The 19,291-nt window shown below is 43.8% G+C and overlaps 1 protein-coding gene across 1 annotated transcript in view; it reads right to left on the bottom strand.

Annotated features, from left to right (window-relative positions):
* TSPAN9 (tetraspanin 9) overlaps positions 1–18,585 on the bottom strand; it is a 178,693-nt gene extending 160,108 nt beyond the window's left edge. Inside the window, exon 1 of the mRNA XM_088478915.1 lies at positions 18,262–18,585. Coding sequence (XP_088335041.1) covers positions 18,262–18,585 — 324 coding nt within the window. The remainder of the gene's footprint in view (positions 1–18,261) is intronic.
* Between the last annotated feature and the right edge of the window lie 706 nt (positions 18,586–19,291).

The raw sequence follows: 19,291 nt of genomic DNA, 5'->3' as shown, positions 1-19,291 counted from the left end.
TCCACTTGCCAAACTCTTTTTAAAGGGTTTTTCAACCCTTGGATCATTTTCATTAGCATGCATAGTGCATTTCCTCCTGTAACTTTTACTAACTTGCTTTTTTTCTAACTTCCTCTGATGCTTTAAAGTCATGTATTTATTTTATCAGACAGAGATGTACCCCACAGCAAGAAAAATGTACCGTCTGATGACAGATATACATACAGATGTGCAGAGCCATAACTAGGGGTGTGGAGGTATTGCCACCGCACAGAGCCCTGTGGGCGGCACAATTGCTGCCCCATGAACGGTACCCTGCAGCGAATCTAGCTCCAGACATGCACACTGCAGCAAGCACAGCCTCCTGGAACACGCTGAGGACACTCTGGGCAGTGCTGTAATTCCCGGCGCTGGATGTCCTGCCCCCTTGGCATAACATTATGCGCTCAGGGGTGTGGCCGGCACAGGGAGCAATAAAGCCCTGTTATGATGCTGCAGATGTGTAAGCATACACCTGTATCCATTCTGGGGTGTGTTCCTTTTCATCAATTTTTTTACTTTTTTTTCAAATTTTTGCATCTTACTATGCTTATAGTTTGCTATGTACTTAGGATTAGTATTTTTGTAGCAAATGAACTGCATAAAGTTGCAGATTAAGCATAATGATGTATGACACGGGTCACTCCTATAGTACCTGTCTATTGCCTTTTTAGCCTAAATTGTGTAATTTTTCCACAATTTTGCCAGTTTTTCCTTAATGTTGAGACTTTGTTCACTTGCAGTGAAGTAGGAAGTAAGGACTAGTGCTCTATTTACTACAATCTGCATTTTGAATGCAGATTGTAGTGTGATATTACTGACTGAATTCGCATTGCAAATTCAGGCATTTCACAGGGATTTACTAAACATCCCTTGCAGGGACAGAGCTTGCGATAAAGCTCTGTCCCTGCGAATCCCCTCCGCAGCCTTATCACGATATTTTAGAAAAAAATACTGTGACAAGTGCCCGAGCATGCACCGACCGGCCGCCACTAAGCCCTGCCACCCGCGACCTCCCTCCCTTAATTACACTTACCTGCAATCATCGGTGCTCCGGTGATGTCCTCCATGGTTCTGGTCAGCTGACATCCCCTACTTCACTGGGACCCGGTCAGGTGACGACCTGGCCCCACCAGGATGGGAGACCAGCTGGACCGGAGGGAGGACATCACCGAAGCACCGATCACTGGCCCTGGTAATTTTTTGTTTTACTAATTTTTTTTCTTTTTCTTACAGTGTATCAGCGTGTGGCCTGTTTAGACCACACAGCTGATCACCGGGGCCAGCTCTAGGCTCTGCTCTGCCTGTCCAGTAAGCTGGGGAGACCCTGGATAACGCCACCTCCAGGTGATGTTACTATCACAGGGCTTTCCCCGGTATTTTTTCACAATTTATTTTTAGTAACTTTGGCCAGATTACACTTCCCATTACAATTATGGGAAATGTCATCTGCTTACTTAAAATAAGTGATAATTAGGGCTTTGAGTAGAATTTTACGAATTCTACCCCAATTGCCCTTTAGTAACTTTAGGTGATACTAAAATAATGTGAAACGGGTGTGAAAACACCCTTTTTCACTTTATTTTAGTAAAAATAATGTTAATAAATAGAGCCCTTGGGGCTCTATTTACTACAATCCGCATTGGCAATGCAGATTGTAGTGTGATATTACCGAGTGAATTCGCATTGCGAATTCAGGCAATATCACAGGGATTTACTAGAAATCCCTTGCAGGGACAGAGCTTGCGATAAAGCTCTGTCCCTGCTAATCCCTTTCGGAGCCTTATCACGGTATTTTCGCAAAAAATACCGTGATTAAGTGCCCGCGCATGCACCGACCGTTCGCCGCAGCTACCCCCCCTCCGGTGCTAAGCCCGCCCCCACAGCGCTAAGCCCCGCCCCCCGCGATCGCGGACCCCCCGCAACCCGTGACCCCCCCTTCCCTTACTTACACTTACCTGCATGCTCCAGGCCTCCGGTGATGTTCTCAATTCCTCCGGTCAGGTGATCTCCCATACTGCACTGGGGCCCGATCACCTGATGACCGGGCAGCAGTGCACTGTGGGAGACCAGCTGACCGGAGGGGAGTCATCTCCGGAGGCCCGATCACCGGTCCCTGGAGTCAGGTAATTTTTTTTTTTACTATTTTTTTACAGTAATCAGCTTGCGGTCTGTTTAGACCACACAGCTGATTACTGGGACCGACTACCGGCTCTGCTCTCCCCGTTAGAGCAGGGCAGGAGGCCGGTAACCAGGGGAGACCCTGATAACGCCACCTCCAGGTGGCGTTATTATCACAGGCCTTTCCCCGGTATTTTTTTCACATTTATTTTTAGTAACTATGGTCAGATCACATTTCCCATTACAATTATGGGAAATGCGATCTGCTTACTAAAAATAAGTGATACTGGGGGTTGGAGTAGCCCCTGGTTACCGGGCTCCCACTCTGCTCTAACGGGGAGAGCAGAGGCGGGAGCCAGTACCAGTAATCAGCTATGTGGTCTAAGCAGACCGCAAGCTGATTGCTGTAAAAAAAAAGAAAAAAAAATTAAACATTTTTTTTTTACTTACCTGAATCCAGGGACCGGTGATCGGGCCTCCGGTGATGGCTCCTCTCTGGTCAGCTGGTCTCCCATAGTACACTGGGGCCCGGTCATCAGGTGATCGGGCCCCAGTGCAGTATGGGAGATCACCTGATCGGGAAGCCCGGAGAAGATCACCGGAGGCCAGGAGGATGCAGGTAAGTGTAATGAAGGGAGGGGGAGGTCGCGGGGGTCCGCGATCGCGGGGGACGGGGCTTAGCACCAGGGGGAGGGGCTTAGCGTCGGTGGGGGGGTAGTAGCGGTGGTCGGTCGGCGCATGCGCGGGCTCTTAGTTGCGGTATTTTTTCCGAAAATACCGCGACTAGAGTGCGGATGGGATCCGCAGGGACAGAGCTTTATCGCAAGATCTGTCCCTGCAAGGGATTTGTAGTAAATCCCTGTGATATTGCCTGAATTCGCAATGCGAATTCACTCGGTAATATCACACTACAATCCGCATTCAATATGCGGATTGTAGTAAATAGAGCCCTTAGGGGTTGGAGTAGAATTTTACGAATTCTACTCCAATTGCCCTGTAATAACTATAGGTGATACTAAAATAATGTGAAAAGGGTGTGAAAACACCCTTTTTCACTTTATTTTAGTAAAAATAATGTTGATAAATAGATCCCTTAGTCACAAAATCTATAGTGCACTAAACTAGGCTATTTGTTGCGATTTGAGGATAGGTGTATATGGACACATGTATCTAAAAAGACAGCAAACAGTTGAAGAACAACAAGGCAATACATATAATACATGTTGGAGGAGGGCATGTGTAATGCTGGCCACACACATAGCGATATTTTACCCGATCTGGCCGATTCCGACACATTGGAACGACAGATCGTGTAAAATATGGCCAAATCCTGAGTAAATCGTGAGTCCCCACTCACGATGCAATGCGCGTCCCCGCTGGTCACACATCGCATCGTCAGAGCTGCCGTGCAGTAGGGCAGATCTGACAATCTAGGACACGATGCACTGTGAAAGTCTGGATGCAGGAGAGATCGTAAGAAGATTGGACACTAAATCGTGTGCAGATCGTGTGCAGAGCTGCCGGGGAGAGTTTCAAGGGAAATCGTATACATCGGCTGATTGTGAGCACATCGCTATGTGTGTGGGCAGCTTAAGTTAATCAGTTATTACCATTTTATGGTGACAATGGCCCTCATTCAGAGCCACTCGCTAGCGGCAGTACGCTCGTTCCGAGCGATGTTCGCACATCTGCGCATGCGTACGGATCGTTATACGCATGCGCGAACCAGTCAGTGCGGCCGAAATTCATGTGCTCGCAAAATAGCGAATGCCTGATAATTTGAGTGACAGGATGAGGCGTATGTGGGTGGTAACAGGGGAAGGTGCTTGAAAACGGGGAGTGGAAATCAGAACGCAGGCGTGCTTAAAGGTCAAAACGGGCGTTTTATGGGTGTGCATATTTAAAACAGCAGCGTCATTGACCACGTCACTGGGTTTTTTTTAAGCCAGAACTGTTCGCAAAATTGTGGTAGCAAAAACCAACCACAAGAATAGCGAGCAGTTCATACGCTGGTCGATGTACTCGATTAATCTAAAAATAGCGGACATGACGTATGGTGCGAGCGGCCAGGGGGCGTTTTTAACAAATAAACGAGCGTATGTTTTGCTCGCTCGTTCAGACTTAGAGGTGTGAACAGACTGCAATTTGCGAACGGATCATTTGAATAGCCACCCCTTGTTTTTGAACGAACGACCGCAAATAGCGAACGGCTCTGAATCAGGCCCTATGCCTTTAAGCAAACATTAATAAGGAAAGTTATTGATAATATGGAGTTAAAAAGCAACAAGGCTTCAAACATTAGGGTAAATTTACAGAGTGGCACTTTTCCTAAGCTGCCATGCCTTTGGCGGATTTGGCCTCTGGATTTAAAGGGACAAAAATATTAAATACAAAATGCAAATGGTTTTGCATTGAATATTATTGACCCTGTAAATCCAGCTGGAAACTTTCATGTTTTGATAAACCTTTAGAGGGGAATGACCAAGATATTGAAAAACAAAATAATATTTATTTTTATACTGCAAAATAACATATATTTGATTTACCTCATTATTTAAAAATCACAAAAGGAAAACATAAAAAAGATATCAACTAAAAATAGAATATATATTCACTAGTAGGTCAAAATATACACATTATCCAACAAGATAAATGTTAACAACAATATTCCAAACAGATTGACATTCAGCAACAAACGGGCTTTTGCTGTAAGACGAAACCTTTACCTGGAGCAGTGCAAAGTATTTCCTTTGATAAATTCAGAGAACAACAGATCTATCAAGTAAGATGGAAAACGTCATTGTAACCAATGGGAATTTCTTGGTGATAAATCTGTAGCTGTTGTTCTTTGCACAATAATACAGCAGTTTTGATAAACTATCTGTATTTGTATTAAATATGCCACTCAATGGAGAACCTAACAACTTGACATATGAGCAGTCTAAAGCTATTCAATGATAATCTATGCACACCGTCCAATTGTCATTGCGTAGAACACATAAGCACTTAGAGAAGAAACTAAACATATTTTTCGAACCCTACAGAAAATACATAAAATGACAACATCACATAGGTGTCATCTGTTTGTGCCTTTTGATGTGATGAACGGGTAATACACAGAGATCTGCAAATGCCATACCATCAGTCTTTTCTGACAATCTAATCATCGCTCTCAAAGTGTCCTATAGGGTAAGCTGAAAATAGCTTTCCATGGCAACATACTGTAGAGTATTTCTCAGACTAACGGTACAGGATCCCGGTGGTCAGAATACTGACAGCGGCATCCCAACATTCAGAATCCCGACCCACTAAGATACAACCCTAACCTACCTATCCCTCAGCCTAACCCTAACCCTCACTCATGTAGCCTAACCCCAACCCTCCCCCTAGTCCCTAACCCTTTCCCTAACCTACCTTTCCCGCAACCTAACCTCAACCCTCCCCCCTGCAAACTAACCCTCTCCCTAGTGCCTAAACCTCCCCCTAACCTTAACCTACCTTTCCCGCAGCCTAACCCTCCGCCTGCAGCCTAACCCTCCCCCTGCAGCCTAACCCTAACCCTCCCGCCCTGCTTCCTAGTGCCTAACCCTCCCCCTAACCTACCTTTCCCGCAGTCTAACCCTCCCCCCGGCAGCCTAACCCTCTCCCTGGTGCCTAAACCTTCCCCTAACCCTAACCTACCTTTCCCGCAGCCTAACCCTCCCCCTGCAGCCTAACCCTTCCACCCTGCAACCTAACCTTCCCCCTAGTGTCTAACCTTCTCCCTAGTGCCTAAACCTCCCCCTAACCCTAACCTACCTTTCCCGCAGCCTAACACTCCCCCCTGCAGCCTAACCCTCCCCCTAGTGCCTAAACCTCCCCCTAACCCTAACCTACCTTTCCTGTAGCCTAACCCTATCCCTCCCCCTGCACCCCAACCCTAACCCTCCCCCTCTGCAGCTTAACCCTAACCCTCCCCATAGTGTCTAACCCCTAACCTTAAACCTAACCCTCCCCCCAATCCTATTATTTGCCGTCGGGATGCCGGTGGTCAAGATTCTGGTGCCGGTATTCTGTGCGCCGGCGTCCCGACCACTGGTATGGTAACTACATCCCGTCTGGAACTTGTAAAACCAGATTCCTCCATTCCTGCTACTTCACAGACCAGGCAGACCACAGGACGTCCAGCTGGTTAGCTGGGTATCGGTACCTTTTATTTTATTTTTTTAATAGTGCTGGTACCATTTAGCAAAGAAGAAAAAGCACTGTGCATTTCTATACCTTGCTGTCCTCACTTCAGGTACTGTACATGTATGGTGGCAGGAACATGGCTGCCTCTCAGCAAATGTCTTCCGGGAGGTGTTGTCATTTTGCCTTAGGTGCTAAACAATCTCCCAGCCCTATTTGGAAAGACATGTCTTCCCCTGGGCCCAGAAGGAGCGATATGACTACACTTATTACTTTCAACAAGATGGTGAGGTGGGAGCAAGATCCTTACCCTACGGCACTGGTAAAAAGAAACATATGGCGGTCAGCACATAAAACTGGAATTGTTTCATCCCGCATATATACATTTTAGATACATTCTAGATGTTGTCTTACACTGTACATGTGTATATATATATATATATATATATATATATATATATATATAGATTGTATATGCACATTTAAAAAGGTTACATTGTGAAAGCAGGAGTGATTCTACAGTAAATGGTTAAGGGAGCACACAGCACTTCAATGCAGCCACACAGGGGGGCAATGAGCCTGGCTTCACTCAACAATAGGATTCCTCTCCTTCAGTGTGAGGGAGAATGAGGCTTTAACTGGATGAAGGGTAGGAAACTTATACGGTGGGAAGAGACGAAGGCTGATTAATGGGCAATTTCACTCTGTCCGCTACACAAGCAGCTGTCCAATCTGTACTTGTTAGGCTAAGTGCCAACTGTCACAGGACATTCTGTAGAGATTGCCCCCTGTCCATCTGAAACTCTGGGAAACGTCTTGAGTTTGTCCTTCGGCATGTTACAGAATGATGTCTGGGAACAGGAGCGATTACCTCACTGGTCCTTTCTGTCCTATTTTCTCAGAAGGGAATTCTCTAAAAAAAATGTAGGTACTTTCTTTCTTACATACTATTGTTCCTTCCAACTGTGATTCTTTTTTTTCTGTCTTACTTCATTTCATCATGTCCAATTTAATAACACAATTTCCTCTAATCTTCCTGCTCATTACAGATTAGCTCATGACGCTTATGCAAAATGCACGACTGCCTTGCATGAAAGCATGTTGTTACTGAGGTGGAGAGATATACCCCAGCTTTCTGAAGGCCCAACCACACACATCAGTACAGGGAGCCCCTCCCTGACGAGCTGGATGAATGGAATAAAACCACTCCGTAATTAATTGATAAGTCAATTTACTTACTGCCTATGCCAGTCTTCGTCTTTAACCCATCAGGTGCCCAAGGATCTTCATTTGTCCACGGTCACTAACACAAAGTTTTGTAAAGCAACAGGAAGAAACGTCTCAACCACATCTGACGGGATGCAACTTGCTGATGGAAGTAGTCATGCAGAGGGATGGGTATCAACTTGGTGGATTAATTTAATTTGATATCCCGTTTTAAAGGGATATCTTTTGAAATCAAAGTGTTGCATTCATCTTGGCGTGTTCATTTTGCTTATGCAATGAGTTTTTACTGTTCATAAATGTAAACTTGAGAGCATGTGAATATTTGAAGGTAAATTTGAACCTTGGAGATTTTTGTATGAAGTTAGCACTGCACATAACATATTTAATGATCATTCCAAACATGCAATGGAGAAGCTTGGTCACTGTCTAGTAATAACCAGTCTGGTAATTTCTTATACATCTGCAATGGAAGAACATTGCACAAGATATAGAGCAGGATGCAGCAATGCAGATTTGTCCGCTTACCGCAAATGCACCAAGCACCGCAATGCGATACATTCCGGGGCTTGGATGTGGTGGGCACCGCCATCTTTAAATGGCATTGCCCAATAGAAGCCTATGGGCTTCTATTCGCAATTCCCCCTGAGAGGGTCCAATCAGATCCCTTTCAGCACCCCTCGCGGTGCGTGCGCCACTCGACGCATGCGCGGATGGCCTCCCGGGCCCTAATCCCAGAAATCTTTCTACCGCAAAGGACAGATCTTACCGGGAGAGCTGTCTTTTGTGATTTTCTTCAAGCATAAGGCATTAGTAAATGCATCCCACACATAATGATAAATACTATGCTATAAGTGGATTATTAGAAGCAGTTCATAAGTAGGGCTAGAAAACATTTGATGTTTGCCGCTGGATGAAGCAGGGGAGGGTGGTACCTAATCGCCTGTGCTTGATACATGCTACTGACTTGTAACCTTCCTCTTCACATATCTCCCGGATAATGTACTGATTGTGCTTACAGTACATGGAGAGGGTATAAATCTAGACAAGGGCATAATGCATAGCACTAGTGTACTGCTTTTAATGACTGTCATCTCATGTTTGATATATACACACTCTGCAAATAGTTTGTCAGCTATTGGGAAATTAATTTAACAAGGAAGATTGCACCGTGCGTCTTGGGCTCTTGCATTCACACTGTGTTGTGTTTTCTTCAAGTAAATACGTAACGTTATTAGAACTAAATAGAGACAAATATGTGATTATATGTTAATATACACACAAATGGTGGTTTATAGCTCCCCTCCACTGTCATTAAAGGTTGAACTATACTGTCACGATACAGGGAAATGAAATAAAGCTGTGTAAAGAGAAGACAGTGTGCAAAGAGTTATAACCAGTGCTTCCATGTGTTATTATGTGCTAAAAATAGAATTTGTGATATTAGATATTACATATGTTGTGAAATAGTTGTAAGAGGTGATGCACTAAACTATACTGACAATTTGAACTAGTCGGTAATGCTTAGTGCATCACCTCATTATTTGCTAAATAACCTCATTATTTATAGACTGTTTGCAAAGAACTCTGTCAACGACAACTAAAAAATTATTTACAGTAGGTCGGAGTTGCTTGCAAACAAGCTATAAATAATGAGGCTATTTAGCAAATGTATGAACCTCCCACCAGTACCAATGGTGCTCAACCTCTTTCTAGACAGTACCCTGTACAACTGTTCAGGGACCCCAAAGCAGCTGGCTCCCAACATAATGCACTTCATATATGACATTTAGGGGACCTCAACAACAGATTCTGTGACTCCACTTGGAATACTGCACCAGGTTGCACATAGCCGCTTTAGACATTATTGGGCCTACAGCTCAGTGGGGGCATTGCTCATCCCTGTAAAGAGAGACAGGGGTGAGGTACAACGCAATTTATAAAAAAAATCTATATATACATTATTGTGAATATGGATTGTTATTGTGAGAGGGGACAAAACATTTTAAATTCCATACTGACATTTCAGTGATATCACAATGGATATATACACTGTATTATGATAGCACACTGTAAATAGATCATTTTCAATCAACTTTCCCAACTTATGCATGTAAATGGTTTGTCCTATGGTTGGGAGTGCAGCATCTTCTGGATGCTGTCTGATCTACTTACTCATGATCCCAGGGGAATGCATGGGGGTCAATGGAGAGTCTGCATTTGACACTCCAACCAGTGTGGGTTTCCTCTGGGTTCTCCGATTTCCTCCCACACTCCAAAAACATACTGTTAGCTTAATTGGCTTCTGACTAAATTAAACCTAGTGTGTGTCTGTGTTAAGGAATGAATAGACTGTTAGCTGCAATGTGGCATGGACTTATGGTACTAATGACAGCTATCTATGTACTGCGCTGTGTAATAAGATTGGCACTATATAAACAAACAATGATTATACATACGACTGTGTTACTGCCCTGTGCTCTTTCTGTGTTATTACCATCCAAACACTATGTAACCTGCTGCATTGACTGTAATCACAATCATTAGCAAGTGCTTTAAGTGAAAACTGAATACTAGTATTACGGTTCCCTCATTCCCCATGTTGCAAGCTTCTGAGCAGTTTCCCTCTCTCCCCCTCCTTGTCATCTGCCTCCCCCTTTTTCCCTCCTTTTCTCCCCTTCTATTATCCCGTCTGTTTCTTTCCCTCTGTCGTATCCGGGATCCCAATTTCCTCTGTCACTGTCTCTCTCTCCTCTTCCCCCATCTCTCTGCTCCCTGTCTCTCGCTCCCTCTCTCTCTATGCCCCCCGTACATTATAAGAATTCAGTGAACTGTAAGGAGGCATTATATTAATTAAAAGCAAAACATGGGTGTGTGATATTTGAGGTCCCCGCTCCTGTTTTTGGTGGTGTGTGATATATGGGTGATGTTTGTGGGCCCTGTCTCTTGCATGGGGGTGAGATGACTGGTATGCTGTGTGCGGTGATTGCGTGTGTGTGCCCACCACTGTTTTAATTTGTGCCCCTTGTTTCCATGGCTCTTTGCCTGGGGTGGGACTGAACACCTCCTGCTTTCTGCCAACCTACACTGGCTCTGTGTCTCACCATAAGTCTCCTCCGTAACGGCGTTTAGAACGCTGCGCACGGGAGGGGGCGGGGCATGTTCCAGCCCCAGGCGCTGACATGTGGGTGGGGCCTCACTCCTGTCCCTAGCAGCCACGGTGTGCTGTGAGATGGGCCCTCCCCTCTGCTCTACTGACATTTAGGATTGGTTATATAATAGATTATGAAAATTATTGGGTCCACTTTGAGGGTCACTTATTACAACCACAGCTGTACAGAAATACCATATCACCCACATTTACGTCAATGAGATGATTCATTAGGCAAAGCATAATTATAAAATGATGATTGATGTATCTGCTATAAAATATTATTTATGAAGAAGCAATAGTTAGTTAAAGTAGTATGAGCAATACAATTACAGCAATACATCAAAAACTTATTACAGGATAGTATATATGATACTTCTAAGGAAAGAAGGTGAAAATGTTCATATATATACAGTACTACTGACTTGGGCTAAAACGTTATTTAAATATAAAAGATTATATAAAAATATAGTAAGTTAAAAAAAGATTTTTTTCTTCACCAAACCTAGGAGGTCTGTTTCCCCCCTAACTCTACCTAAAAGTCAGGAGTGCTTATATCTTCCGCTATCGTTCCCTGACTGTGCAGGGTGATACTGTAAGCTGCACCTGACTGCAAGGTCACAGCCGCCTGTCAGATCTAGTGCAATGTTTCATCCTGCCATACAGCTAATCAGAGGGAAGAATGAGCATTCTGAACTCGATACAGTATCATTATCATATTCAATAACATCATAGACCAAGATTAACCAATATCACACGCTAAATTCCGACTCCCCAACACGCCCTACGACTTCTAATCACACATTAATGGCTAAGGGCCTCATTTATAGATTGTAAGCTTGCGAGCAGGGCCTTCCTATATCTGTCTGTTATTACCCAGTTTTGCTCTATTAATGTTTCCAATTGTAAAGCGCAACGAAATATGCTGCGCTATATAAGAAACTGTTAATAAATAAATAATAAATATATTTATCAACAAGTTTATCATACACAACGAGTTTCATCACTTGTTAACTGTTAATAAATAAATAATAAATATATTTATCAACAAGTTTATCATACACAACGAGTTTCATCACTTGTTAACTGTTAATAAATAAATAATAAATATATTTATCAACAAGTTTATCAAACGCAACAAGTGGTGAAACTCGTTGCGTATGATAATGGTGCTCCAGCCAATCAGCTCCCAACTGTCATGTGTTTGAAAAATGACAGTTGGGAGCTGATTGGCTGGAGCACAATTTATCATACGCAACGAGTTTTATCACTAAAAAGCACTGGTCCAAATACAGAACCTTGGGGTACACCACTTGTCACAATTCCCTCCTGAGACTGCGCTCCATTTACTACAACTCTCTGTTTCCTATTCTGCAACCAAGTTCTTATTCATTTAACCATCTTAGAATCCAGTCCCTTTGTTTTTAAGTGTATTTATCAGTCTGCAATGTGGGACCGTGTCAAAAGCCTTACTAAAGTCTTTGTAAGCTACATCTACGGTCCCCCCTTTATCTATTACTTTAGTCACCCAGTCAAAAAAATCAATAAGATTTGTTTGGCATGATCTCCCCCTAGTAAACCCATATGCCCCGGGACATCGACATAAAAGTGTTTAAATAATGATTTTATGATTCCGGCCACAGGTCAAGCTTCTGTCAGAATTTGAGTGGATCATGATCAGTACAGAAGGGATTCGGTCACAATCCCGACAGTGGAATCCCGTACCCAACCTGGACAGAAGTAATATAGAAATTCAAAGTGTGCTTTTAGGGGAGATGAGAGGATGGCGGTTCCAGGATATCGCAGGATATCGGAAAACCCCATGGACAAACCCCAGCAACTGGTGACCATGTCCTATTTCTGAGCCTGATTCACTACAGATTGCCATTGCGAACGCAGCTGCGATTACACACGCAGATCCGCTGCGAAAATATGCTAATGAATGCAATCACAAAGCCATCACACAGCCAGCATAGAGACGCCAACTACCGCTATCTCACATCCGTAATACCTTGCAGTCCTGCGAATACATCGGGAACATCGAGTAACATCGGCACAAAAACAACAGTTCTGACCTTACTCAGAAATTGCTAACCTCGTCGCACACAGTGAGCACTCAAGCTGCGTATGCCGTCGCAGTGGCTAATTCATGCAACGGCGTTCATACAGGGCATACAGGGCTGGGGTCGTGACGCAGCCAAAGGGGGCGGGGCCCGGCACATGACACTGCATTGGGGGCGGAGCATGGGGCGTGACAGCGCGATCGCGTCATTGTGGCTCCGCCCCCTCTTCACAATGCCGTGATTAATGGCATTGTGCAGCTGGGGGCGGAGCCACGATGACGCGATTCAGCGTGAATCGCATCGCCGGCCCCCCTGCTGCCGGGGTTTTTACTTAAAAGAGCGGGGGGTGCGGACACAACGCTGGGGCCGGGAGGATTGCCTGCCTTCCCGGGAGGTCGGGAGCGGCACCCGATTTTCGGGAGGCTCCCGACCAAGTCGGGAGGGTAGGCAAGTATGGTTCAAACTGACAGGTACGCTTGCGTTTCTCTGGCCACTCCCCCGTCACCGCCCCAAACGCTGACATTCTGTGCCTCGGTCTGCGATGGCTTTGTATCTGCGTTGATGATAGCAATGAGATCGCAATGCTAACTCACGCGCACTTTGGTGCATACGTAGTACGCACCATCGGCGATCTGCATATGCCGTTGCGTAATGATTCAGGCCCTCTGTGTGCATGCTACGTTCTGATTCCCCAACCTACAAGACTATTTGCATTTTGGGCCAGTATGTGCCCTAAACAAATACATGGTTGATGTCAGAATTAATTTCTACATGGACATGTGCCAAGTGCAGAAGGCAATGCTTTTCCACAGCGGCAAATCTAGACAGGTGCTGCTCTCATCCCTTATACTAACTGTGAACAAATGTGCACTTTGCAGGCATTACTATATTTACCTAGAAAGTAAATACCACCAATTTATACAGCTGTCTCACTATAAGCACACCCCCTTCTCACAAATAGCCTTAAGCCTGCAATGGCCATTCTGTCTCCTGAATGTACTGTAAATGGCAGTACAGCTGGTTCCTCTGCAGAACTGACAACGTGCACCTAAGTGTCAGCAAAAATTAATCAAAAAAATTACAGTTGCTTAAAATAATCAGTTACCAACTAAAGGCAATCACGATGCTTGTACTCTCACTGCAGGTTCATACAGTATTACAGCTACATCGTTTGGTTCTGTAGCTACTGAGGCAGTGGTGGTGTCAAGCAGCCAATCAGGAGAGAATATGAATGTTCTAACATCAGAACCATATAGAAGAACCTCCACAGAACCATTGCTGGGGCTTCTCACCAGGGCTGCAGATAATCATGTGACACACTTCCTTCGGACAGTGTCACTAAACGCTGGCAATGGTCAGTGTCCATACGCACATCAGTCCATAGATGGAAATCTTTCAATTGTTATAGATCAAAATCCCAGCATCATAATTAAAAGCCATAGTAACTCAGCTCAGACATCTCTAATCTCTAATCTCTGTAAGCAGCAACAACAGATGGCACTCAGCGATCACAAACATGCTAGTCATAGATCTACAAAAAACCCCAATAATGTTACATTTCCTTATGTAGCAGCAGTATGTGTATTGTAGATGATAAACACATACAGCTGCATATGTGGCGAGAAGTAAGTATATTTATTGCAACAGATAAAAAAAAAAAACCTTTCCTTAGAAAACAATGCATTCATGTAAATGAAAGGGCCAATTCATCGTCAGCTGATAAAAAAAATAATAATCACGCCACCAACTGCGCCCCTAAAAGCATACTTGCCGACCCTCCTTGATTGTCAGGGAGACTCCCTGAAATAGTAGCAATCTCCCTGTCTAAGTGAGAGGTTTTAGAAGTAAGTTTTAAAAGAGATGTTGCCCATAGCAACCAATCAAATTCTAGTTATTGTCTTCTAGAAGGTGCTAGTTAAATGTTAAGTAGAATCTTATTGGTTGCTATGGGCAACATCTTTTTTAAAACTCACTTCTAAAAACTCTCACTTTAGTACATTTACCCCTTTCCCTGCATTGGTTATAAGGCACAATGATCCCTATGGCTACATGCGTTTTCTGAAAATAATTAGTGTGTTTTTATCAACAAGAAGATCTTACTGACAGCTTTGGGGCTCATTTACATTTGGATGTAAGTCAGTATTATGACACGCCTCTCAGATGTAGCAGTACAGTCCACTTTACCGCCGTGCTCATAGGTGCTGCTTTCACACTCTCCCTGACATGCGTTTTCAAAAATAGGTAAGTATGCCTAAAAGTAGCCCCGGAACTGACCCTAACCCCCCTTCCCCTAGCCTAATCCTAACCCTCTCGAAGGGGTGCCTAACCTTAGTACCCCCAGGAGTCCCTAAAACCTAACCCCCGCCCCGCAGCTAACACATCCCGAAGCCCGGCTTACCTACGTTTGGTATGCCGGGCGTCGTGATTCTGGCGTAGGGCTGATGATAGGCGTCGGTATTTAGACGCCTATCATTAGTCCCATTCTGCGATTTCACAGTCGGAAGTCGGCGGTCGGCATTTCGACCGCCGGCTTCCTGACTACATACCGTTTTTACAGCATGGCACTTGCAAATGTTTTTAGATTACCACTGTAAAATGTCTCAGTGCTTGTAGATTTTTATTGCTCCACACGGTCATACCCCTTTTGCAGCATTGCACTGTTGTTGTTTATGGTACTGTCTCCCCGAATCTTTTCACTGCTCCTTTCGGAGCAGTGTCACTAGTGCAGTTGCGTGACCTAGAAGAGCCGGACAGCGGAGGGGGGATCTGAAAGGATCCCTCTCCACAACCCAAGATTCCTTCCCAGTGGGTTGCGGGAGCAAACGGCATCTGAAGATGGTGAATGCTCGCGCAGTCAAGCTCCGAAAATATAGCATTTTCGGAGCTTGATATTTCTGACCCCATACTAGTGTATGGGGACAGCGCGACATTCGGGAGAGAAAGGTAAGCAGAAGTTATCTGTGCTATATCTGTGATATCTCCTGCATTACCTTTTTGATGAATGGCCCGAAAACTTAATTTCTACAAAAGCAGTTGAAAATGTTAATTTATACCTGCTTTTGTAGAAATTAAGTGATAATGGAGAGGGATAAAATATATGGAGATAAACTACCAACCACTCAGCTCCTATCTGTCACTTCACAGGCTGTGTTTGAAAAATGATAGGAGCTGAATGGTTGGTACTTTATCTCTCTCCAAGGCTCAGTACATAGACCCCATAGAATGCAAGCTCCACTGTGGCAGTGCCCGATGTGAATGACTGAAAGGTTCTCTGTAAAGTGCTTTGTAATATGTATGTGCTATATAAGTAACGGTTATAAAGCGATAGTGCTATCTGTGAGCGAAAACATTTCAAGCGAACTACAATACATTCATGGCAGTAGCTCCCTAACCGCTGACCATCCTCCTGTGCTGTAAGAAACCGCAAGGTACAGTACTATTCCCCCAATACCCTCCTCCAAAAGGGACGGTTTTTGGAGCAATGTGACTTGAAGCTATTGATGGTCAATTTGTCATGCAAGAGAAAGTTTCAGTTTCTAGCATATTTCATATAAGCAGCATGTTACTCCTTTTTTTGTTAGCAATAATAAAATGCTGGGATTATAGAATGCATTATTGCCTGTACAGAGGGCGCTCAGCGGAGGGAGCGAGCCTAATCGATGATATAAAGTACCACATAGGGGCTTTTCACTAACTAATAATGCGGCATGAGCACATTAATCTCTCTCTGATTAGTGTGAGCTGTGAGCATAGCCTGGGCTGCTGCTGCTGCACTGAGCCTATTTAAGTAGGAGACCTGCCTCCTTGCCATTGAGGAGGGGAGGGGCCTGAGTAGAGGGACCAGATTTAACCCTTCCAGTGCCATTACCCATGTCACTCTGCAGTCAGGGCAGGATGTTTTACCTCGTGCCACAAAGTGGAGCAGCTCAATATGCAGTCGCCTTCAGCTGCAAGCAGAGCAGCTGGGGCATGCGGTCTCCCATTCATCTTAAAAGATGGGACTGTGCTAGTCATGCAGCTGCATTTGCACCCTCTCTGGTACATATTGGGTGGTTGCAACTGCTGACTTTGCTGGATAGTGTTGCGCCCCCCCCTCCTCGATTGCCACTACTGCATGTTTTTTCCCCTATGCGGTGTCTCTGGTGCATTTCTCTCTCTCTAGTTATGTGGTTTTTCAACACTTGCAGGGCTCATTCACACACAGAGCACTGGGGAAATGGATTAAATACCCCAAAACTAATGTGTGTTTTAGACGTGTTTCAGTGATGCCTTTTAGCGCGGTTTCCAGTGCGCATTTTATGCCTTCTGTTTTTACCAGTACAATCTATTATAACTGGTAGCGCTTGAAAATGCATAGGATATATATAGTACATGCTCCATTCTAAAATGCAACTTACAATTTTAATTTAGGTATCAAAGGTGGGAATGGCAGTATCCACTCTCATTAGCCCTGTTTTTAGTGTGGTTTACTAATATGAGAAAATCACAATGAGAGCGGATGGGTGCTGTAGTCTAAACTTATCTCCACTGGAGCATCCGGTAGATTGGATCTGTATAATAGATACTCACAGTTCTCATTTAGCTACAGTATTTAATTATCTATAGGTAAACGCACATTTAGGTCTATATTTACTAAAGTGAGAGTTTTTAGAAGTGGAGATGTTGCCCATAGCAACCAATCAGATTCTAGCTATTATCTTCTAGAAGGTGCTAGTTAAATGTTAAGTAGAATCTGATTGGTTGCTATGGGCAACATCTCCACTTCTAAAAACTCTCACTTTAGTAAATATACCTCTTAGTGTCCATTGTCAGTTTCTTCAATATCCTTAAAATAACTGGGATGTCTGTGTTATATATCAGCATTGGACTTACGCTAAGATGTAACCTTCTTAATTGCAACTATAAAAGTTGTACTTTATTAAACATTCAATACGGTTTTTTAGATCATTTTAATCACATAAGTTGTAAAACACGTAGCTATGCCTATTAAGTTCTATGGCTAAAGGGTTTCGTATCGTACATACTAATGGCACTGCTTGCACAAGACTTTAGAATATTTAATTGTGGCTTTAAAATGTATTGCATGATATCTCATTAAGTGGACCCCCTTGCAAATGCAATTTTTCATAAAACACTCAGAGCGTTGTGACCTGCTGCCATAAATGCAACAGAAAACATGGGACAGCATCATGAATAAATCAAAAGAGAGACGAACATTTATTGTCATTATAGACAAATGACATGGACTATGTGCATAATCTTATGAAGATACTTCCTTCGCTCAGGTTGAATGTTTAGCACTTTGGGTACCGGAGGGGCCCTCTGCCACAACTTAACTCTAGTGCTGCTGGAGAGACCAGCAATGCTCTCAGAATCAGTCACAGAATCAGTAACGGCATAAAACATGACACAAACATAAACAGGTGAAACCATATAAATGCAAAAACAACGCTAGAAAATAATTTTGGATAAAAAAAACAAAAAAGCAAAAAAAATAAAAAAAAGAGTTTCACTTACCCAAAATATTAAGTTAAAGAGGAACATCATGTATTTCAAACAACAGAGACAGCCTCTCGCCATGTTGCACTTCTTAAATTCTAGAAGAAAAACAAAGGATAGATCCAGGTAAAAGACAACATATTTGCCACCTTTGGGTGCAGTGTACTTGTCCCTCTTTACGCCAGCGTGGCTCTGTGTGCGGGATCCAGCATTGCCATAGAAAGCACCAGCTGTGAATCCTCTACCAAATTCCCTGCTTGAGGTAGAAGGTTTAGCTGAGTCCCTGCTGTCCACAGATGGACTTCGGTGTATAGAAGAGTCCTCACTACTCGACTTTTCCATAGTCTTTCGCTTCACCGATGCCAGAGCTATTGTTTCGCATGTCTCAGCATTAAATCCAGCACACAGTGAAAAATCTACTAGCAGGCTGTCACTGTCCTAATCAGAGACCCACACTGGGATGCTGCTTCCAGGAGGGGGGGGGGGGGGGGAGGTTTGACTGCCCACCTCCTGGTAATGAGATCATTCAATGGATATATTTGGTTTTTGTTTTAATTATTTTCCTGTGAAAATTATTCCATCAGTCTTTTACTTATAAGATCCATTTTTTTCATCCCAATAAAAAAAAAAAAGAAATGAATGAAAAAATTAAATTAAACACCCTTAAAGACTTCTCGTTGGACTGTACTTCATCCAAAAACCTTTTGACAGCACCTAAGAGACTTTCCAAAGGTTGAGAACTCTCCCAGGCAGCCCTTCTGTGTTAGTATCTGCTATTGGATCTGTGTTAGGTTGCGGTGCTCTGCTATCCAACAGCATCAGTAGCTGCACTGGTGGGCAATCCCACAGAAATCCCTGAGCCAGCTCTCAAGTAATAGAGTTTACTCTGCCGAGCCCTTCCCCTCTGCTCTGCAATTAGCCAATGGAGACTGCACCGAGGTGAAGGGACAGCCCACATGACATAATATCTTTAAAAGGCTTATTCTTTTAACTTTGACTATACAAGTGCACGAAAAAGAATCTCTTAAATGCCAGAGGCTGCTCCCAA

The sequence above is a fragment of the Taudactylus pleione genome, unplaced genomic scaffold (genome assembly GCF_031769625.1).
Source record: "Taudactylus pleione unplaced genomic scaffold, aTauple2 ptg000225l, whole genome shotgun sequence".
Classification (NCBI taxonomy): Eukaryota; Metazoa; Chordata; class Amphibia; order Anura; family Myobatrachidae; genus Taudactylus; species Taudactylus pleione.
This window is presented reverse-complemented; position numbering and strand designations above follow the sequence as displayed.